The sequence below is a fragment of the Mus musculus genome, chromosome 4, assembly GCF_000001635.26.
Source record: "Mus musculus strain C57BL/6J chromosome 4, GRCm38.p6 C57BL/6J".
Taxonomy (NCBI): Eukaryota; Metazoa; Chordata; class Mammalia; order Rodentia; family Muridae; genus Mus; species Mus musculus.
The window spans coordinates 42,938,162-42,960,013 of record NC_000070.6 but is presented as its reverse complement, the minus strand read 5'-3'; the positions used below and the strand labels follow the sequence as shown (position 1 = coordinate 42,960,013).

At 52.1% G+C, this 21,852-nt stretch overlaps 2 protein-coding genes across 21 annotated transcripts in view; both read right to left on the bottom strand.

Annotated features, from left to right (window-relative positions):
• Nucleotides 1–588: 588 nt before the first annotated feature.
• On the bottom strand, nucleotides 589–10,147 carry Dnajb5 (DnaJ heat shock protein family (Hsp40) member B5). 6 transcript variants are annotated; one of them, NM_001355438.1, is made up of 5 exons: nucleotides 10,010–10,147; nucleotides 9,071–9,538; nucleotides 6,629–6,873; nucleotides 2,887–3,488; nucleotides 589–2,696 (listed from the first exon to the last, which is right to left on the bottom strand). In NM_001355438.1, the coding sequence occupies exons 2-5, from the start codon at nucleotides 9,250–9,252 to the stop codon at nucleotides 2,463–2,465; spliced, it is 1,263 nt and encodes a 420-aa protein (NP_001342367.1). In that variant the 5' UTR covers nucleotides 9,253–9,538; nucleotides 10,010–10,147; the 3' UTR covers nucleotides 589–2,462. The 6 variants fall into 6 exon arrangements, with proteins under 6 accessions (NP_001342367.1, NP_001342368.1, NP_001342369.1 ...); NM_001355439.1 differs by having other exon boundaries at nucleotides 9,071–9,212; NM_001374167.1 differs by having other exon boundaries at nucleotides 592–2,696; nucleotides 9,272–9,538; nucleotides 10,010–10,124.
• A 5,114-nt stretch (nucleotides 10,148–15,261) lies between these two features.
• The window catches only part of Phf24 (PHD finger protein 24), a 72,135-nt gene continuing 65,544 nt past the window's right edge, over nucleotides 15,262–21,852 (bottom strand). For 9 of the 15 annotated variants that reach the window (XM_030253408.1, XM_030253409.1, XM_006537815.3 and 6 more), the window contains 4 exons: nucleotides 21,636–21,841; nucleotides 21,239–21,399; nucleotides 20,833–20,928; nucleotides 15,863–20,509 (listed from right to left, as the gene is read on the bottom strand). In XM_030253408.1, the coding sequence (XP_030109268.1) occupies nucleotides 20,413–20,509; nucleotides 20,833–20,928; nucleotides 21,239–21,399; nucleotides 21,636–21,841 (560 nt within the window). In that variant the 3' untranslated portion in view covers nucleotides 15,863–20,412. Of the gene's footprint in view, nucleotides 20,510–20,832; nucleotides 20,929–21,238; nucleotides 21,400–21,635; nucleotides 21,842–21,852 lie in introns of all 15 variants that reach the window. The other 6 variants (NM_001355693.1, NM_001346526.1, NM_172690.3 and 3 more) reach the window with 1 other exon arrangement.

Genomic DNA, 21,852 nt, shown 5'->3' with positions numbered 1-21,852 from the left:
AGAGTGTGCTCAGTGCAGACATAGAGACAGGACAGTTTCCTAGGTCCTGTGTGTCCACCGAGGCCAGAAGAGAACACTGGTTCAGAACACCCGGACCCTGAGGTTGTGGGTCTCAGGGAAGACACAAGATAACATTTAACCTTAAGTGAGTGAGATCACTCTAGAATTCCTAGTGCAGAAGACGAAAGGGTAGTATCCGGTAGGGTGGGATCCACTTCACCGTAGCCGACATCTTTGTGAACCAGATCCCCTGGTTTGGGAGTAGGAGGAAGAGCCTCCCACAGGAAGTGCCTCGTGTCAGAGGGCAGGGGCCTTTGTCACTGTCACTGCCCCAGGATGAAGAGTGAATCGGAAAGGTCCTGAGAAGCCCAAGGTCCACCTGTGTGGAGCCAGGCCCAGCAGAGGGCAGCCATTATTGTGGTCTCAAGGCTGTCTTGGGTCTCTCGCCAGCAGTGTGGCTGGCGTGCTGGAAGGTAGCCATTTCTGTAACCACAGGGTTCTTTCTCACCCAGACCCACAAGGTCCTAAGAATCAGAGCTGTCTGGCAGGGACAGGTGGGTGAGATACAGGACAGACAACCCCATAAGATGGTATGGTTCAAGGAGCAGGAACTGTGTTTAATGTCCATCATGGAGCCCAGGTCCCCAGCCAGGACCTTTCACCTGTATCTATCTATCTTTATTCTATCTATCTTCTTTGTGCCCAAACTTTAAAAAAATTCATTTTTTTTTATTATTTATAAGTGTGTGTGCATGAGTGCAGGTTCCTGACGAGGCTGGACTTGTTAGATCCCCGTGAGCAGTTGTGAGCCGCCTGATGTGTCCTGGGAACTGAACTTGGCTTCTCTGTAAGAGCAGTCAGTGCTCTTAACTGCTGAGCCGTCTCCAGCGCACTTGGTAGCCAGGCTCTATTTTTGGGAGTGTGCCTATTCTCATCAGTGAGAAAGCCCTCCACGTCCTGCAAGGAACAGTGTCTCTAATTCAAAGAGAACATTTAGACAAGTGTGTTAGCTCTCGTGTTGACAGCTTCTGAAGGGGCTGGGCCCTCTTTCTCACAATCGAGGGTGTCTTTTTCATAGGCAGCTGGGCTGTGGCTTCTAGCGTTGTCGTTTGGGGTATATGTTCTGGAATTCCAAGAGGTCAGAGCTTATAGGAAGAAGAGTTGAGCCTCAGCATATGCTAAGGTTGACCGGCTTTCCTGGGGTGCCCAGGACCCTGGAAGGAGGCTGACAGTGGCTCTGTGTTCCTGCCTGCACCAGGGTTACTGCTTCTGCGCAGAGGCTATATTTTTAAAATACTTTATTTTTTTCATAATACTGTCATTACAAAAAAATACAAAAAACTACTATAAAAACATTCAGGGGCTTGTCAAAGTGAGAAAACCTAAGAACCCCACCCCAAGACCAGCTGAAGCAGTTTTCTCCCAGCTCCTTCACTATTCGACTTCTATACAACTGTGGGAGTGGGGTGGGGTGGGGTGGGGGTCACACAGGCAGAGAGGGGCTGGACGCTTCCAACACAGCCTCCAAGTAAGAAAGAAGCAGCTTCACATATCACAAAAGTGGGGCTTGGAAGTTTGGGGTGGCTAGGCCCTGAGTTCAGAGATATGGGGGGAAACCTGTGATCCTGAATCTCTTGGTGGGGAACAGCTGCCACCTGACCCCAAAGCCCTTTTCCTTCCTGATGCTGGCTGGGAAATGGGTCCTGCCCCACCTCTTAGCTGGGATGGTTCAGCCCCATTTTTCTTCTCTCCACCCTTGAACACTCCCCAGAGCAGCTGAGGGGGACAGATCCTCCAACTCTGTGCGGTGCAGGCAGGGCAGCTGTTGGGGAGGCTCCTGAGTGTTGGCTCACTTCCCTGCCCCAAATGAAAAGTGTCTCGTGCTCAAAGAACAGCCTTGTTCACAGGTAACGGGCCTTCCCTTCCTATCTCCTGTCCTTTCTTGTCTCCCGGAGAGACAGAGACCATTTTGGCAAATGCTTCGTGTGCACGGACACTTGTGCAGTGGCCTCGGACACTACAGACCCACCCGGGGTGGGGTGGGAAGCGGTGTCCTTTCTATCCTCTTTCTCCAGAAACAGGAGGAAGCCAAAGGGAAGGGAGAGGAAAAGTGTTAGCAAGGCTCAGAGGGAGGAGGGCATGCTATTTACAGGCAGGACAAGGAATCTATAGCTCCGAGTAGCTCTCAAGTCTCTCTCCAGCCACTGCAGTGGGAACTGGATTCAAAGCACGTGACAGAAAATTGACCCCTGGTCTGGGCTAGCTCTTCCCCACCGCCCTCCCATTCCCCCAAAGCAGCCCAGCTCCGAAAGGGGTCGGGAACAGGAACAGTCTCCTGAAAATCAGTGGCTTTGCATTTTAGAAAAGTGCCAGTGTCCAGTGGACATCCAGCCGGGTCCACGTGAGATGGGGTGAGTGTGGGGGTATTGCTGTGGTAGGCTCCAGACTGGCCAGGGCAGAGCCTAGGAGCAGGGGAGGTGCTGCTTAAGGATCTGCCGTGTCTGTGGGGTTAATCTGTCTGGGAATCGAACTTTGAACTCAACAATGAGGTCTCCCCGCTGAGTGGGCACCTTGGGGAAGGGAAGTCCCTCCCCACGGAGTCTTTTCACGGTGCCTGGCTTGATAACATCATTGCAGGGTAAAGGGATCACTCGGCCATCAATGGTGGGAATGTTCACGGTGCAGCCACACAGCGCCTGGAAAACAATAACACAGAGTGAGGGAAAAGTAGGCAAAGAGTGGAGAGGGAGGAAGATGATGTACACGGGAAAAGACCATGGCAGGCAGGCAGGAAATGATTCCTATCACCCTCTAACAGACAGAAAGACAGACACACAAGCACATACATACACACGTGCGAACACACACACACACACACACACACACCTCCTTGAGGCTGATGAGGGCACTGTAGAGCACGTTGGTGCCATCTCGGCGGAAGTGTGCATGAGGCTTGTCTTTGAGCACGAAGACAATGTCGGCTGGGATGTTGTCAGGTGTGGCGTCGCCCTCTTTGGGGAAGGTAATCTTGGTACCTTCTTTCCAGCCTCGTTTGATGACAATGTGCAGGATTTTGTCCTCGGTGCGCACAGTTCGCCCGTCAGGGTTAAGGCGCCGCCTTGTGATCTTCATCCGCTTGGTGGAGCCATGGTAGATCTCCTCCAGGGACACCCGCAGCTCGTGCACCACAGGGGGGTCCTGTACCTTGCGCCGGGGGTACAGTGGCTCTGGGGCTCGCCTTGGACCCCTACTCAGCCCATTGAAGCCAAAGCGGCCAAAGGCACCAAATGGGTCCTCATCTTCATCCACATCCATGTCATCAGGGTCAAAGCCACTGAAGGGCCGAGTGGAGCGGCTGCTGGCAAAGAAGATATCGAAGGGGTTGGAGCCACCAAAGAAGGAAGCAAAGGTGGCATGAGGGTCCCCATGAAAGGTGTAGTGAAAGGAGCCACCGGAACCACCTGAGGAACCACCGCCGGTCTTGAGGCCTAAAGGGGACGAGAAGTTAGGGGCAGTGTGGTCCATCCTCGCCCCACCCCAGTCCCTTCCCTCTGCCACTAAATGCTGGCTCCTGGGCTGAGGGAAGCAAGCAGTCTCTAACCCCCAGAGAGGACCACGCTGACAGAATAAGAAAGGCTTTGGACGAGGTTAATTTCTACTCAATTGGATATCTATTTAGGAATGTGTACATGGCATGGTGTTGCATGTCTGTAATCTCAGTACTCTATAAAGTCTGAGTAGGAGGATTGAGAGTTTTAGGCTAGTCTGGGCTGTATACTGAGACCTCGTCTCAAAAAGCAAACCAAGACAAGCTGCATCCTGAGAGTCCCGTCAAGCTGAGTTAACCCATACATGGGAAAGTCAGGACTGGGAGACTTAGAAGACATGACTTAAGTTATATAACTATTCCCACTCACAGTCCAAAGACGCCTCATAAAGGTTGGTTTGTTGGCCACACCTGACTCCCATATCTCTACGAGACAGCCAGGGTTTGGCCACAGAGGAGGCGAATCAGTGAGTTGTCCTGAATTTAGTGTGGATACAGTTTAGGAGGAAGCCCTAATTCCACTCTGCTTCCTCTCTCCCTACAGTTTGCTCAAACTGGAAATCAAGAGTTCTCAAAAATCAAGAAAACTCATTGACATGAAAATGAGGAGCTGAGCCAGGCATGGTGGCACACGCCTTTAATCCCAGCACTTGGGAGGCAGAGGCAGGCGGATTTCTGAGTTCAAGGCCAGCCTGGTCTACAGAGTGAGTTCCAGGACAGCCAGGGCTACACAGAGAAACCCTGTCTCGAAAAATAAAAACAAACAAAAACCAAAATAAAACAAAAAAAAAACCCAAACAAAAAAAGAAAATGAGGAGCTATTTTCTCTAGAAAAAAAATACCAGTCACTTTATTTGCATATTGTGATCTAGTATTGTACAGCTTCAGGGACTGTCATTCCCATATTGTACAGACACAGACTATAATGGACCAGTGCCCTAGAGTAACACCATACCAGCCCTGTATCCCACATTGACTTGTGGAGCAACCACCACAAGTCAATGGCACCAAGCAAGGGATAACCCAGCTGCTCCCTCTTGTCAGAGGGACTTGGATTTCTGGATGGCGCTTTGATGGTGGACGCTTGGTGGAGCTGTAGGAAGGATGTGGATTAACACAGACTGATCTGGGACCTGTAGATTCAGGGGTGGGGTCCAGGCTAGAGGAAGGGCCTCTCTCACTGAGGCTTGTTTATTTAGTGCTGGGGGTGGGACTTAGGGCTGTGCGCTGCTCTAGACAAGTGCTCTAGCACTAGGCTACATTCTCAGCTTTTTGTGAGGCCTTTTATCTAAAATTTCAATTTGTCTTGGTAACCTGGGCTTAAATGATGTTTTGTTTTGTTTTGTTTTGTTTTGTTTCATGGGGCCACAAGGACAGATTTGGGTTTCATTAGAGAGGCCATGTAAGTAGCAGGCACTCCGGGGCTCGTGGCAGCTGCCTCTTAACCCCTTTCTTAAGACTTGGGGGAGAGGGTCTGCTCTTTCTCCCTGTTGAAGGGCAGCTGTGAAGCAAGTATAAGAAGCTAGGCAGAGCTTGGTGAGAGAGCAGGAGGCTGGCTAGATGACAACAGGGGGGTGATTCTCACTGTGGGGAGTCCTACTCCACCACCCACCCCACTTCAAGCAGGGAACAACTTGTCCCAAGCCAAGCCAGTGCTGCACACAAACTCTGGTACAATGATTCTGGCTGGCTGTTGAGGAAGAGGCAGGGTGGACGGCAATATAACTGACTTCTCAAGGCTACTTCTCCTTCCTTCAGTCTCAGAGGTTTTCCCTGGGTCACAGTGCACTTGATCTACCCCAGAACTCAGTGTCTAGGCTTAGGGTCCGAGTCTGAGTGTTGCCTTCACTTGGGCTTTGTCCCGATTGAGGTGGGGGAGGAAGTTTCTGGGTAGCTTCTCCCATCTTCCTATCAAAGGTTGGGCTAAGGGCAGGAGCGAATGCAGTTCTGAGACTGGCCACACGGGGGTGTGGTGCCCGCACTGCTTCCTTCTTTCCCACTCCCAATACTTCCCATCCTCCCAACTTAGCTGGGAGGATGCTGGGGATTTGAGCAGGTGCCTGGTCTCTCTGAGAATTGACAAGTCTGGGAATAATCAGGGAAAAATGGGATGAGCTCGCAGCATGGAGACTAAAGCGGGGGTGGGGGTGCGGGGGGGTCGGCGGGGGGGTCGGGAAGATGGGGCACAGGGAGGAGAGAGGCAGAGATGAGCAGGACACAACATGAAGAGGTGACACAAAGAACATTCTCTTGAGCCCCTGCACTTAATCAGGAATAGTACATGTCATTTAGCCTGGTTCATTCTGAGGGTAGACTGGGGAAAGCGAAGGGGACAATGAAAGAGCGGAGGATGTCGTTAGGAGGAAGGACAGTTCTTCCCAGTAAGGAGAGTCCTCAGCTGTGACAATGTCTCTTAATATAGCCTGACAGGTGCCCATGGCTGGCGGGTGGCAGGCGCCCCGAGGGGCAGGCCCAGAATTAGCAGCTGCATCATGCCTGTGGGATGTGCTGGGAGGAGCCACCCTCCCAGGGACTTTATTTGGGCCTTTCCTGCTGCCCTCCCTGTGCAGGGCCACCAGCTGCCCTAGGGAGAGGGTAAGATGCCAGCAACATCTCCCCTTCCACTCCTGGACCCCTGCCACTTCCTCTGCCATCCTAAGGGGGGTTGGGGGGGGTGGCAATAACCGGTTCCACTCAGAACTCTAGGAGTTAATTCGCTGGCTGGCTAGTCAGGGGCCAGACTTTTTATGCTGATGAATGTAAATGCCGTCCTCAGAGAGTCACAGGCTCTCTCTCTCTCCCCAACCTTTCTGATCAGCCAATGAAGCAGCGGGCACTTCAGGCAGGACTAATAAGGCTGGGAAGGGAAGAAGGTGGGGGGAGGGGGAGGCCTCTGGCACAGTGTCCAGGCCTCTCTAGGGCCAGAAGGGGATGAGGGAGGGAGAAGAGTGTGGTGGGGAGGAGAGTGAGTCGGGGCCAGGTAAGTGAGGGAACTTGCCTCCCTCAACGCTGCTGCTGCTCCGAGAACCAGGGCTCACCCAGGGCTCCAGACAAACGGGGTCTGGTGCTCTGTCTCCTTACCTTCCTCACCATACTGGTCGTACAGGCTCCGCTTCTTAGGGTCACTCAGCACATCGTAGGCCTCAGCAATCTCCTTAAACTTCTCCTCGGCGTTGGGCTCTTTGTTCTTGTCTGGGTGGTACTTCAAGGCCATCTTCCGATAGGCCTTCTTGATCTCATCCTCATTGGCCCCAGACGGGATCCCAAGAATCTTGTAATAATCTTTTCCCATCACAGCCACTGGACCGGTGCTGGGCTCCTTGTTCCTGAAAGAGCCCAGGGCCAGTCTTTGATGCCCTACTCTCTACAGCCCAGGCCCACTCCTGATGATCCTGCAGTCCTTAAATGACTCCCTGTGTGACCTTCAGCAGGTCATGCCTATTCTCTGGGCCTCTGTCTCCCCATCTGTAAAATGAAAGTTTTGGGCTAGATGATGTCTTCCCGTTCTGACATGAACCATTCCATGATTCCGTCTCAGCTTCTGGCTGAAGATTGTGGCCTACTTCTTGGGGCTAGGCAGAGGCCCAGGCCCTTGGGGCCAGCCTGAGGACCCCCGAGAGGCCCTTCTGAGCGAAATGGCACTGTGGACTGACAGACACACACAGAAGCTGGCGAAGGTCAGTGCACTGAGTGAGGTCACCTGAGCTTCACAGTCTCTCCTACGCCACACCTCAGGCATGATGCCCGGGCTGAGGACAGCTGGGTCAGGAGCCTAGGATGGGGAACAGGCTCCAGTCTCCAGCCAGCTGAATTGGGGTATGGGAGTTTGGAGTCTTTTCTGCCACCGGGGACCCCAGATCTCTCTGTCCTTGTCCCCCAGACTATGCTAAGCCTCACATGTGACTCAGATCACAGAGTGACTCACACCTTTGGAAACTGCTGTTTCTAACACCCTCGTTAGCAGGGGGACACTCTCTCCCCCAGCCAGGGTAACATTGCCTTTACTCATTTCCCAGTATTTACACACTGAAGTGTGACTGCTTGTCTGCGCTGCCTAAGCACCAAAGGCAGTGAACAAAACCATCAGAGAAACGGCCTTCTTAAAGCCTAGGTGCCAGGAGACCATGGACACTAACCTCCATGTCTTAAATCCCTTTGCTGCAAGCCCCTCCTCTACCTACCCTTACATTTTAGGATCTGACTCCATGCTAGGCTAATACTCCTAAGTGGGGCCCAAGGACATCAAGCCAGGGTTCCTACTCTTAACCTGCTTCCATCAGTGGACCTGAGGAGGATATGAAGGGAGGGGATATGAAGGAGTGGCCACGTGCCATCCTTTAGCCTTTTTGAGGTGTAGCCAACCCTTGTAAAACAGGGAGAACCAGAGTCTTTCTAACAATGTCCTGGCAGCCAGAGCTGAGGCCTGCCTTTCTGCCCCTGACTACCTCACAGTAGTAAAGTGTACAAGGCGTCCTGGCAGGAGTGAGGGCTGTGACAGTTAAGGGGGCCCCAGATAGGCAGGGAGAGTGACCTTAGCTCCTGCCTGCTGCAGGTGGCTAGGTTGACTCATGGTACTGAAAGCCACCTCACTCTGACAAAGAGAAGGCACTATAAAGGCGGGTACTCCCCCATCTCCCCACACCAGCATGTCACGCCTGTGGGGGAGCCTAGAGTTGGGGGAGGCAGAGAAGAAAGATCATCTGGAGGAGGGCAGCCATTTTCGGAAACGGCATTAAAAGCAGTCTGAGAGGGAGATGGGTGGTCTGCCATCTTTGCCTCAGCCCACACTTTCTCTCCCCCAGGACAGGAAGAAACCTAGAACAGCAGCAACAGGGTGCCCAGGGAACTCCAGCGGCTTCCAGGCAGAGGGCAGTGACCCAGCTTACCAGCCCACCCACCGTTTGTAGTCCTTCAATATCTCTTCCCCACCACAGCCAGCTTCCTCTCCGGCACCCACCTGCTAGCTGCTCTAGACCCATAATTCTCTTGCCTCTACAGACACAGGGCAAACTCTCAGGACCTGCCTCCTTTCCCTCCTTCTTTCCACCCTCCTTCCCTCTCCCTCCCCACAAGCCACGTGGTAGGATGACAAAGGAGCCCCAAGGCATGGCTCTGCCTTTGATGAAGAATGAGTATGTCAAGGTAGAGCTAGGGATGAAAGAAAAAATGAGGACAGATAGCAAGAGGGACCATCAAGTACAGGGAGGAGACAGGGTCTGACGGACAGGGATGAGAGATGACAAAAGGAAAAGGCTGAAGTGGACCACACGTTACTGATGGGTTGGGAGGGAGAACCTAAGAGCTGAAATATTGGAGATATTCGTGGAAACATGAGTTTGAGAGAGAGATGAATGACATGGGGTACAATTCATTCAAAAGTACAGGTGAGGTCAAGGGGACTCATGCACATACCGGGGGGAGATGAGGATGACAGGGAGGAAGGAAGGAGGCAATGCAGGGAATGGCTGATGTGGAGAATCTGACTTGGCATGGGTATGAGCGCCCTTCTCAGGAGGGACTTACCGAAACTTTACAAACCCATTCAGCGTCCACGCTCGAAGTTTTAAGGGCTCCAGCTGAATTTTAAACATCAAGCTGGCTAAGAAGTCTTCTCCCCAGAAGTGTGGGAAGCTCCGGAAAGCTCCTCGAGCCTGCAGTGGGGGTGCTGCTGGGGGTGGGCAGGACAGCACTGTGCGCTTAAACATGCCCAGCCAAGCCCCTCACCTCTGATCGCTCCACCGGAGCCTGCTTGGGACGCTGTAGCTCTGGAAGCCACCTCCTCAGATTCCCAGAGGCCGTGACCCAGCAAGGCCTGTATCGTGCCCAGGGAGCTGGACCCGGTCCCCAGGTGTAGAGTGCAGAGAGAGGATCCAGTGGCCACCTGCTCTCAGGTGCAGCAGTGTCTGGCTGAATGATGTGAGCGCCTGTTCGGCTGTGTGACAGTGAGGCTGGCAGTGACAGTGTGTAGTTGTTGAGTGGCAGCGTGTGTACCTGTGACAGGTGTGATAGTGAGGGCCTGAGAGTCAGTGAGCTCCTCTCGCCTCTCTGGGGAGGACCCAAGCCCAATCCCCAAGAACCTACTCAATGAAGTCACTGACGGGGAGTCTCCTCCCCCGCAGATGGGCGGGGAGGGGCGGGGCAGAGCCGAGCCTGGCCCGGACAAAAGGCGCGGCAGGGAGAGGAAGGAAGGGGGTTCGCGCGGGGGAGGGGGGTCGGTGATGTCACCCCAGCTGGCTGGCTGGCCTGCTCAGAAACGCCTCCGCCCGGCGCAACCCAATCCGACCCGACCCAACCCGACCCTTGTCGCAGATACCCAGCACCTGGCAGACCCCGAGCTCCCAGGCCCCTCACCCCTACGACAGAGGAGACTATGGGCCCACGGTGTCCCAACCCCCCATACCAGGACCTCTCTTCTCGACGCCCCACTCCCGGGACCCCCGAGTCCTCGCTCAGCGCCCTCACCGGTGAGGAGCTGCGGGCGCCGCCGCGGTCCTTCTATCAGCCGCTGCCCCCTCCCCCGGCTCCGGCTCCGCCGCCTCCACTCGGGACAGGAGTCGCCTGCCCGCCGGCCGCAGACAGCGGGACCGGGAGCCCGCCCCCACGGCTCCGCCTCCGCGCTTCCCATTGCCCGGTCTATCCGTCACTCAGCTCAGACTCTTCTGTGATTGGATACCTCTCAACGAGCGTCCGGGTGATAGCCACCTCTTCTCCGCCCCTGTCACCCGGCCACACGCGCACACATTCCGGGCAGTGATTGGTGTGGGTGTGATTGGTGCCCTCTGGGATCAATCAACCACACCTCTTCTCCATCTCGTCGTGTTATTGGTGAAAAGAACATAGGGAGGCAACTCCAGGCGCCCTTTGATTTTATTGGCTGGTCCCTGTGATTTCGACCCAAGCCAGTGTGGGCAACTATATTAGTCCAGTCTCCAGTATGAGAAGGTGAGACATTCTAGCCACCGCCTGAGTCCAGGGAGAACCTTCTGGAACGAGTGCAACCTCAAAGACAACCTATTAGGAAAGCTGCACTCATCAGTTGTTGGTGACACCAGGCATTCTTTCGAGTCGAAGGAGAGGCAAAGGCTCTGGATCAGTATCCAAAGCTCATCCCTTCTTACTCGTCTTCTATCAGATTGTGATCCAACTTGACCTGGCCTGGTTTAGCTTTCCCTTGTCTTGACCTGGGATTGACCTGCCATGGTTTAACTGTAACACAAAACAGAGCCGGATAGAGCTGAGATTCTAAGTGCCCCTGTGATTATCCTCTGCGCTAGTAACTGGTAACACCTTCCTGAGTCTCTGTCCAGATGCCCTCCATCTTCAGTCCTTTCACAGCGGCTCGCTTAGGAGCAGTGGCTTCTCAGCCACTTGGAGTCCACAGTGTCCAGTTCAACCTCGTTATAAACTAACCTTCCATCTTCTCCTCGCTGCCCGCCCCCCCCCCCCGTCCTTTTTCTTACCCCCTGTGATACCTGGTCTTCCCTCACACCAAATTTCTGCCCTGTTCTGTATCTTTTTACTTCCCCCTCCATCTCCCGCCTTTTGTCTTAATTCTTAATTCAATTCCCTGCTTCCATAGTCTGCAATCTCATAGCTCATAGTTCCCCCTTTAATCTTTTACCTCAGCTTTTCATGATCCTCTTTCTTAGCACCCTCATGCACTGTCATCTCTGGCCCCCCAGCCCCCTAGTAAATCATTAAATCTCAGCCCCAGTGTCCCCGATACTCGGAGCAGGCGGGCCTGCGGAGGCGGTCGCCAGCGGAAGCCGCCGCTCCAGCAGACACCGAGCTTGGCGCCCACGTTACTGTCTCCCAGGCCCATCTGTGCTGGAGGGAGCGGGGGGGGGGGGTGGATGGGGGTAATCTGGGGGTGAAGAGGGGGAGGGGGTTCTTGGGAGATTTGGTGACAAAGGCTTGAGAAAATTCTCTCACCTTATTCTTCGCCAGTTCTCAGGACCGGATTTAGATATCTATGAGGCCATGAAGAGCAGTTGGAACTGTAAACTGAGGCTTGGAGTACCTAGGCCCCAGAATAGGGCAGGAAAGGGGACTGGGTCTTTGGGGGTGGGGGGCAAGTTCTGCATATTCTTAACAACCCTTCTTTTCCCATTGTTCCACATGAACTCCCAAGTGCAAAGGAATTTGAGTTTAAAATAGAAAAAGGAGCTAGGGTGAAAAGAGGAGTTGGGCAGAGGGGCAAGGAAGGGGGTGTGGAGCCCGCAGTATGAGGACTGAACAGGTATCTGGTTGAAGGAGATGGGATGGGAACTGGATAAGGGGGCCGTAAGATGCGGGTGGGAGGCAAAGACAACTGGGCAGGTGAGAGGAAGGGGAGATGGGTCAGGGGGAGACTGGAGGAGCAATAGAATGGCAGGACAGAGAAACCAGATGAGGCAGAGGGAGAAGGAAGGGATGAGGCCACGATGAGGGAGTGGCAGGGAGTGGACATGGTATCCTGGGAAGAGGCAATCTAGGAATGGTACTGGCCCCAAGGATTTGGGGGCCACCAGTATCCTTCCTCCTGATGTGAGGGGCCCTAGCTGTGTTTCTTCCTAATTCTAGGCCTGTCTCTTGCTGCTCCCAGCCTTGCTCATGCCAGCACAGAGGGAGGGTTTAGCCATGAGCCTTTACCTGGCTCAGCTGATGATAAACTGTCAGCCTGGACTTCAGGGCCTGGAGGTTTATGTCCTCAGAGTGGTGACCCACACTTCACTGTCTGCCTGGAGCACTATTGTTGCCATTTGTCCTACTTTCTAGGGCATCTGACCCAGAGAACACAGGGCAGCATAGACTGTAAGAATGGGAGTGTGGAGCCAGTTAGCCTATTGGCCTTTCCAGGGCACTGGCCAACCCACACCTCATTTGTTCTGGGCAAATGGGCTAAGCAACAGTAGAAGCCCACAGGGCTTTTCTGGGGGTTAATTAAGGTGACACATGTCTTAGTTCTGAACATGGCATTCGATTAATGTAAATGACATTGACTCCGTGTGTTCAGGGCTATCTGGGTGTGTGAGTGCAACTAGAAATGTGTGTGTCTGATTGGGATTGTCATAATCATGAGTCTGTTTGTAAGTGTGTACCTGTACTTGCTATAGGTATGTAGCTTTGTGTCGGCACACAGGTATGATTAAATAAATGTCTGTGTAGGCATCACTCCATGATAAAGAGTGAGGGAAGTATGTGGCCATTGACACCATTTCTGCCAGTGTATGTACGCATCTGTGATCATGTTGTCCAGACACCCCCGCTTGTCCTCCCTCCTCATGGAGACGTCATAACCCTAGGTGTCCCTCATTTCCTCACCCTGAGGGAACCGGAACCTGTGGGCAGAGGGGTGGGGGTGGATCCAGTGAGGAGGTGTTTAAGCAGGAGCACATGTTCCCTCACAGACTGTGTATGGGAGGGGGAGCCCCTATCTTGCACACATCCCAAATCCTCCAGAGGAAGTGCTTCCCCCCTCGGCCTGTTCCTAGTTCCCTGTCTTGTCACCATGGCAGCAGTTGCCAGGGGCTCTCATGGTTGCTAAGACCTGGGTGTGGGAGGATGCCAGGCCCCGTTGCTAGTAGAAACCGAATCCTGGAGGCAAGGGAGACTACTACCCCCACAGCTGCCAGCTCTACGCAGCGACAGCATTGGCTCTTGGGCTGCCCCTTTCCCCAGATTGAACCTACTACTTGTATGTGGCAGTATGGCATGTGAGGAGGCTTTTTCATGACGCTGGGACTTTCTCCTTTTGAGGAGAAAAGAGCTCCTCAGCCTGCCTATTGTCATTTTTAAAGCCAGCAACTACCAAGAAACCAGAGGCTGCCTTATTCTGTCTCTCATCTCTCCTACTGGTCCCCTGCATGGCATTCATGGTTGGAGCTCTCCAGTGACCGGGTACTCATCTCCCGATGTTTCACCTGGGCATAGGAATGCTGCTTTGAATGCAGACTGACTTCTTGTGGTCAGACTCTTAGCATCTCATTTGATACGTGCTTTGTGTTGACATAGGGACATAGGGTTGGTCCCACACTGAAACCCACCTTTGGCATCTGCCTGAGATACTGACTCCAGTTACAATCTTGGCCAAAGGAATCCCTTGAGTCCAGCCTCACCCTCAGCTTATTTCCTAGACATAGTTGAGCCCTAATTTTCATGCTAGACACTTAAGCTTACTGACGCCTTCATTTCCTGTTCTTTTCAGTGACTGAGCATTGGCCAGCAATCTAACTTCTTGGTACTTGCTGGCATCTCCTTGAGCTTCTAAGCTTGCAGTGATGAGTAGTACCTTCGGGGTCTGAGTTATTTTTCCGCTTTAGAATGGAGATGTCAGTTTTAGGGATGGCCAGCAGAGGGCGTGTAGCATAAGATTCTCAAGGAAAGCTTCCAAGAGCCTATTAGTGAACTAAAGAAGTTTTGGCTTTTTGATAGCTAAACTTTAAAGTCATGTGACTGCTTGAACTTACAGTTATATCTTCAGATCAGCTTGGAGGGTGCAAGAAGGCGCTCAAAGTTGACTGACACCCCAGATGTTAAGAGGACCTGGTAAGGTATCTCACCCTGAGACTCAACACTGTGTCAAATGTTTTCGTGGCTTTGCTGCCCTCCCTGGTAATTCAGTTGTCCTTGGTTCTATTGAGAAGGACACTGTATTCTCACATTGCTCACCCTTCACCTGGGCTCTGTTTCTAGAGACCTCTTCAGCTTTATAGGCCAAATATTGCCAACTGTCCACCTTCTGCACCCACATGTCCACCCCCTTCAGAATCCATGCCTTTACAGGTTCTTCATCCGCCTTGTTTGATTCCAGCCTTTCCAGGCTTCCGGTCTGTGCTACTTGACTCTGATTGGTCTGTTTCCAGAGGGTTGGCAGGAATGAACAGGATGGCCTGCCTCTCTTTTCCATGTAGCCTCAGGTTGCATTAGTTTTTTTTTTTTTTTTTTTTTTAAATTTTCTTTTTTGGTAGCTAGCTCATATAGATCACTCATACCAACTTAAAACCGCAAGCTTTTTTACCCTGAGGTGATGATTCATCTCTGGTCTATTATGGTTTTGGAAAAAAAAACTTGAAATAAGTTAAATAAAAACATTTGATGATACTTTTTGAATTTGAGGGCAGTCTTTTGAGCTTGGAAACCTCTACCTTTGATGTTTACTTAAAGTGCGAACAAAGGACAGCCGGCCTGTAGCTGGCTGTGACTTCAGCACTGTGGACAGAGGCCACTGGCAGCACCTCCAGCCATGCCTGGGACTGCAGAAGCCTGGACGATGGACCACAGCTTCTCAGGGAACAGGAATCCTAGCTGTTCACTCGGTGGCGCCTTGCCTGTCTAAAGTGCTTTTTTCTTACCAAACTCATTCTGTTTTTGTTTTCCTATCCGTTTAAAAGGCAGACATGACAGGGACTGTGTTCTAGATTTTTTTTTGCAGATGAGGAAATAGGTGTGCAAAGACTGGATCCAGAGGACCCTTGGGGAAAAACAGAGTCTGGGAGAACACTGGGTCTAACTGGATTGGAGAATTGGAAAACTGTATTGTTTCTCTTTGGCTTTCTTTAAAGCAGAGGGAACATCCTTGAGCCAGGGCAGGACAGGAGGAAGTTTGTGTGCAGGAGAAGTTCCAGCAGGCCCTGGGAGCAGGAGGCAGCTGCCGAGAGAAATATTCCTAGGAGGGAGGAAATCTCCGGTTAGGGTTGCTGAGTGGAATCTTTGTTGTTCACAGAGATACAGGATTTTAATTTTTTAGTGTCATGTTTATTTTGTGTATGTACGCATGCTATGACACACGTGGAGATCAGAGGACATCTCAGAGGAGTTGGTTCTCGTCATCTGCCGTGGGGATTGAACTCAGTTCATCAGCTTGACAGTAAGCGCCTTTGCTCTCTGAAGCCATCTTGGTAGCCCAGGATCTAATTTTTATGCCTTCTGCTACCCCAATGCTCAGCTCCCCTGAGTCTGGAGATAGGAAGGGACTCATGCGGTGTCATCTTGAGCCTGGTGGACACTCCCTGCCCTATGGGAAGAGGTATGGAAGATGGAAGCTGAGGTGTGAAAGTTGTGTCGGCGGCGGCAGAAGCTTCAGTAATGTGGCTACAAGCCCGGTTCTCGGTCTGTTTTGAGAGTCGGGAGGGGTGGTGCTAGACTACACTACAGCAGGTCCCTTGAAGGGAGCTTTGACAGGCACCACATGTGCGTGCATGCAAAGAACATGACCACTGAAGATGGACTGAAGGCTACAGTGTCCTGTCTTATACTCGAGCCAGGAATTGGTCATTGATGGGACAGGACAGGGAGATGGGAGGATCCCCCAAACACTAGGAAGCAAGCAGCAGAAACAACATTGCAATTGGTTTATTATGGTGTCTGCAGTGCCCAGCCTCTGGGGGCTCCTGCTTGGAGTACTGTGAAGGCTGTCACAGGGAGAATCATGCAGCTGTAGACAGGAAGACAGGGCTTGGGGTTGGTCCCCTCTGATTACTGTTAAGTTACCTTCAGCAAGAAAGTACACGGGAAGGTCACGAGGAGCCAGAGGGCCTTGGGTCCTCACTTACTGAAGGGCTCTCAGAACCCCCCTCCCAGTCTGTTTGGCTGGAAACAAACTATGGATACCCCTTAATGCTTGGAGGCTGAACTTGAAGGCCTTTGATGATTATGGATATAGAAAGGGCAACCCTTTCTATTCCAAACTAGAATGAAATGGGCTTCTAAACTATTTGTCTAGATAAGACCTAACCCGTGTCTCCAAGCTCTGGGCCCCTGGGGCATGCATCCCAGAGGGAAGCAGCTTTTCTTTAGTGTTGGTCTAGTGGGGATTCTGTAGCCTATCATTTTCTTTACAAGGTTGCCAAACATAGTGGCAATAGGCCAGCAACAGCAGGAGGAATGCTCGGCTCCACCATATTCCCAGGCTGAGCTGTGGGACCAGGCCGTATAATGATCATGCCCACTCAAGAGCTCCTTTGTCTTGGCTGCAGCCAGGACAAGAGAGATACAGCGAGCAGACGAAACCCAGATGGCAAGGAGGATGTGACGACTTGGCTCCACTGTAAATGGCAGGCTAGAAAGGGGCCATGGTTACAGATGCTGTCAGGATGTTCTGAAATTTTGGCATTAAGGTTGTTTGGCCTTTTAGAGCCAAGTACAGAATAGTCACGTGTCACATAGTGACATTTCAACCAACAACAGATGGCATGCACAATGGTGGTCCCATAAGTTATATTGCCTACTAATGTGGTAGCTGTTTGGTTTGTGTAAGAGCACTCTTCGATGCTTGTACTACGAAGATGCTGACGAGTGATACGGTTTTTGGAATGGATTTCCAGAATGGAAACGGGTCTCTTAATCATCAGTCCAGACAAGACTTGCCCCTATTTTCCACGCTCTGGGCCATGAATGACTCTACATACTTGTGTCTCTCTGAATACATATGCGGTGCACAACTGTGTCTGTGCCTTTACTCTGCTGGTTGGAAGGAGACGTGGACTACCAGAGCCTGCTGCCAGTTCAAGTTTTGTGCCTTAAGGTTGCTTGCTTTTGCCTCTTGGGGAGTCACGGCTGGATGGGCCCCTACTAGACAGTTTCTGTTGATCCTTTCTCTTCGCCTTACTGATTTATGCACTTTGGGAAGCCGTGATGCCTGCAATGATTATTGTGCTTTGGACTAAGGCATGGGACAACCCTGGCACCCACTTCCCAGTGGAGTGCCCTCTTCCCAGGCAGTTGAATTCTGTGCTTTCTGTTTTGGTGATAGGAATGGGGGAACTCCAAGACTTGGCCACTTAAACAAGGTCCAGGTGACCTCCCTTAGGAAGCACTAGGTCCAGAAAGGCAAGTGTTTACCCTGCCAGCCCATTGCTTGGGCTGGGGCTAGAAAGAGGCAATGTATTCATGGCTTCTGCTGCAGCTTTCCTCAAAGGAAGAGCACTTGAGTTGAATCAGTACCTAGGAATAAGGAAACTGCTTCATCCCTGGATACCATAGGGGCTGCTGCTCAAATGTCTTGTGGGGGAAGGAGGCCAAGGGACAGACCCGGAGAGGTTATGCAGTGCTGAGCCGCTCTCAGCGGCTCTGTCCCTGCAGCTCTGCTGTGGCATCCTGATGTTCCCTTAGTTAATCTGAATATAAGGATGAGAACTTCTGGATGAGAACCAGGCCTGGGGGAAGTGGTCTTCAGAGAAGTATATATGCAACCCAAGCCTCTATTGGTTGGAGCTCAGGATGGGCGGTGTTGAGAAAAGCATTGATCTTAACTTTCAGCAGCCAAGATGGGAAAGACTGAAACATTTCTCAGACCCTCATCAGAGCCAGACATTAACCTTTGCACTTGGCAGAATTTTAGACAGTCACAGTGATAGAAAGGCTTGGAAAGGGAATGAGTCTTACTAGGTTGATGACAGTGTACCTCTATAAACACTGAGCCCACACCAAAGAGAGATTATGGACATAGGGCTGGGGCGGGCTTCTGTAACAACGGACTAGGGAGCAATGGGCCCTCCTTTTGGAACAACACTGGATGCTTATGGAGAAAAGGTCAGCTGTCCTGTGCCATCCTGGGTAAAGAGGTGATCCCAGATAGGCCTGGTCCTGTTGAGGATGAGCTGCGGGGCTGGCTCTGCACAGTCCGATTCAGCCTGTGGGCTTCTGCCATTCAACCGTACAGAAGCAACAAACAGCTGCTCCAAGGTGGTAAGCATCGTCTTGGTCTGTAGAGGACCATGGAACAGAAGAGATGGACTCCCAGTGTCCACAGCTGGGGAGTGGCAGACAAGCACTGTCCAATTCCCAAAGCCCAGAGATGAATTATCTCTGTGCGGTTCAGCAGCCCACAGCCACAGAGAGAGAGAAAGATGACTCATCGGGAGAGCGAGCAAGAGCCCCTGAATTTAGCATGCTTTAATCTTCTCAATGGAAAACCCCAGGGCTGGCTGCTACAGATGCAGTCCTTGAGCCCAGCAGGTTTGTGCTTTGTTTTCGACTCGATTCAATAATGGGCCATCTTACTGATCAGTCCTGGGAACATGGCCGAGTCATTTTCATTGTTGTTATTGAGACCAAGTCTCACTTGTGTAATCCTGGCTGGCCTAGAACTTGCTATTTAGACCAGTCTGGCCTTCAACTCATAGAGATCCACCTGCCTCTGTCCCTCAAGGGCTGGGATTAAGGGTATGTACCACCATGCCCAGCTTTAAGTAATAGTTTTTAAAAGCTGTGGGTTTCAAAATGAACCCACATGTATCTCCTGCCTGCTTCATTTCAGTCCTAAATAATCTGTCTCCAGCAGTATACTACCCTGCTTCTAGGTAAGGCAGGTCCTACAGAAGGAGAGCATGCAGGGTTCTTAGCAAGGCTTGGCTGGAGGTGCCCATGGCATCTGAGCCTCTCAACACTGAGCAGCATGCTCCTTCTCCTGAAACCATCCACTTTAGTACAAGTGCTTTCAGCAGTGGAGACAATGCAAGCTTTCTGCGGGACTTTGCTCAGTTCTCTCATGAAGAACTAGTTGTCAGAACTGCCCATACCCAAGTCATCTGGTTGAAAACAGAAATCCAGAACCTGGATCCCTAGGTCTTAGGGCTGACCCACACCATGTTCTGACTCCAGAGCTTCAGAACTGGGTGATGGGTTACACAAAGCCTGGAGGCCAAGCTTGCTACACCCATGGCGTTCGTTCTCCACTTGTCCACAAGGTCCTCTCAGGTGAGGGGAAGACACGGAGTGAGCATCAGGGAGAAGCAGCGACTGGGGAGACGGGAGAAGGACACACTGTCCCCCTTCTGACGCTGACTAGGACTTCTTGACAGTTGAGATACAAATCTTCTCGAGCCTTTGTTGTCTCTTCTTAAAAAGCACAACTGCGTAGGCATTCTGCAGAGCTCCTCTGGCTATGTAAGAGGGTGGCTTGCCCTCCATATGATGCCACAGTTCTATGTCTGTGGCTGAGTTGGGCTGGAAAGTAGGAAAAGCCCGGGCTTTCTTTTCTGCATCCTCATCGGCCTCTGAGGCCGCCACCTAGGCTAAAGCACCTCACACACAGTGATTCCTGCCAGTGTATCTGTTCTTCTTGGGTCCCTAGAGCTTTGGACCACTTGAAGACTAGGGACCAGGGGTCTCATCTTGGTTTTCCTGTTCTGCTAAGGACTTGTGAAGTTGGATGACCTGGCTGAAAAGTTCCTAGACTTCTGGCTCTCTGGGAGAGACTGTCTCCACTTTCTCCAGGCAGAAATCCACAAACTAGGTTCCTTCTCTATCACAAGGAATCAGAATTTAAACACAAACTTCGGGATGGTTTTGAACTGTTCTCCCACCATGGCATACCTGAGGGACATACAGACACTCACAAATAACAGTGGTCATCACCGAAGGGCGTTTCCATGTGGGCAGGGGGGCCTCTCGGCATCTCCTGGAGGGGAAGTGAATTTAAATTGTCCCCTTCTTTCTCCTGGGAATCAGAACTGACCAATAAAAAGAGTGAGAAGAGACCCTCTTATCTAAACCAGGGGGGCTCAACAAAAGGCTTTTGGTCCTTTTTCATCAAAGAAAGAACCAAAGGAGTTTGAAGGCATGGATGTCTAGGCATGTATGTGGTTGTATGCGCATGTGCACACACGTATGCGTGAGGTGGCAGGTAGTTTTATGATGTGCGGGCAGGAGGTGATCCATAGCAGGTAATGCCACAGCTCTTGGGGCCTCTCACTATGGCAATACTGCCTCGGTTGTGAGGGGAACGGTGGCTTCAGTGCCATAAAGCTTAATGACAAATTAAGATGTTGGCAGTGTCCCATTCCCATGAGTCTCAGTGCCAGAGGTTGGTAAAGGAAAAAGAAAGGAAAGAGAGAGAGAGAGAGAGGATGCCACCGTCCCAGAACTGAGCTTCTCTGTCCCACCTATCCTGGGGGCTTCAGGTGGATCGCTCCGCTGTTAGGACGAGCAGCCAAGATGTAGATGACGTTCTCTCTTAGGAAGGTGGGCCAATCCACGTATCTGCAGAGGGAGAGAACAGGTTTGCAAGGCGGGGCACAGATGCGGAAGGCCCAGAAGGCCCAATCCCAGTGGCAGCTTGCCTTGGACTGGACAAAACTCAGTGGGGCTTGCCTCATGACTAATACAGTTAGGGTCGGCTCTGCTAAAAAGCTAGCAAACCAGTTGTTTTTGCCCTGGAGACCTGGGGTCAAATGTGTCTGGAGCCTGGTTTCTAGGATGAGCATTTACTGTTCTGGGGTAGAAGTAGTAATGCCTTCCTTTATTTACATGGGTGCGACGGCAGTGGAAGCTATAGACAGCAGCAGAAATGAGGTTCAGCTCACCTGGACTCCTGCTCTGTGGGCAGCAGGGCCTTCTCCTGACTCTTGCTGCTGCTGGCAGCTGGGCTGCTGTCTGCTATAGGCCCAACATGGCTGATGCTGCCAGACACAAGAGCATGAGGTTAGAAGTGGGATAGCAACAGGCCCGGGCTCCTCCCAAACTCGGGCGAACCCATGGAACTAGCCATGCCTATCCAGTCTTTCCGAGACAGAGCGGCAGAGAATTTAGGACAGAGGCAGTCCCACAGACTGCCGATAGGATTGCTGCCCTCTGCTTAGTTCACGGGCAGGTCTTCTGTCAGTAGGATGGAAAAGAAGCTACATGCTACACCAAGCACCTCCAGGGAGAAAGAGGAAGGGGGGGCTAAGAAAGAGGGGTAAGGCAGGGCAGAGCTGGGAAGACACAGACCTGACACTGCAGGAAGGAGCCTCTGTAAGGCGTTTACAGAACCAAGAATGCCGGGCATGGTGGCACTCCGCCTCGCTGATGGTGCTCCCTCTGCCCCGTGCCAGGAAGGTGGCTCGGGCTCGTTCCCTCTCCTTGACAGTAAGGAGCCTCAAGAGAGAGTTCTGGGGAAGAAGAGATAGGTTTTTTGGTAGCCTGTCATTTTTAGAGGAGTCCAGAACAAGCCATTCTTCTTAAGCAGTTTCCGCAGCCCTGGTCACTGGTCATCTGTCGCCGGATGGACCTGGAACCCTTTCCTGATACACGCTCTTGCTTAGACAGTTCCCAGTGCTCCCTGACACACCCAGCATGCATCTAGACCTCTGTCACCCATGGACATTCACTGCCCCCCACTCCTCACCTGGGGACGCAGCTGCAGCAGCAGAAGAAGGGATTCGTGGGACAAGAAGTCGGACCACTCTACGTGACCCCGTTGTTCAGGGTCCAAGGCTGCAAACTGGCGGGCTGCCTGCTCCTCTTGCTCGTCAGTCAGGGCCCTGCTGCTCTCCCCTCGCTTTGCTGCTTGGTGGCGGTAGCGCACAAAGTCCTCCAGTGTCAGGGAGCAATCTGTGGGAGGC

What these genes read in the sequence shown, in the direction of transcription:
- Dnajb5 (NM_001355438.1), bottom strand. Translation starts at nt 9,252, where the DNA reads ATGTTTAAGCGCACAGTGCTGTCCTGCCCACCCCCAGCAGCACCCCCA. An exon ending in AATGGGTTTGTAAAGTTTCG is followed by an intron (nt 6,874 to 9,070) that starts GTAAGTCCCTCC and finishes GGGCTCTTTCAG; the next exon opens with GAACAAGGAGCCCAGCACCG. An exon ending in CCCTCATCAGCCTCAAGGAG is followed by an intron (nt 2,697 to 2,886) that starts GTGTGTGTGTGT and finishes ATTGTTTTCCAG; the next exon opens with GCGCTGTGTGGCTGCACCGT.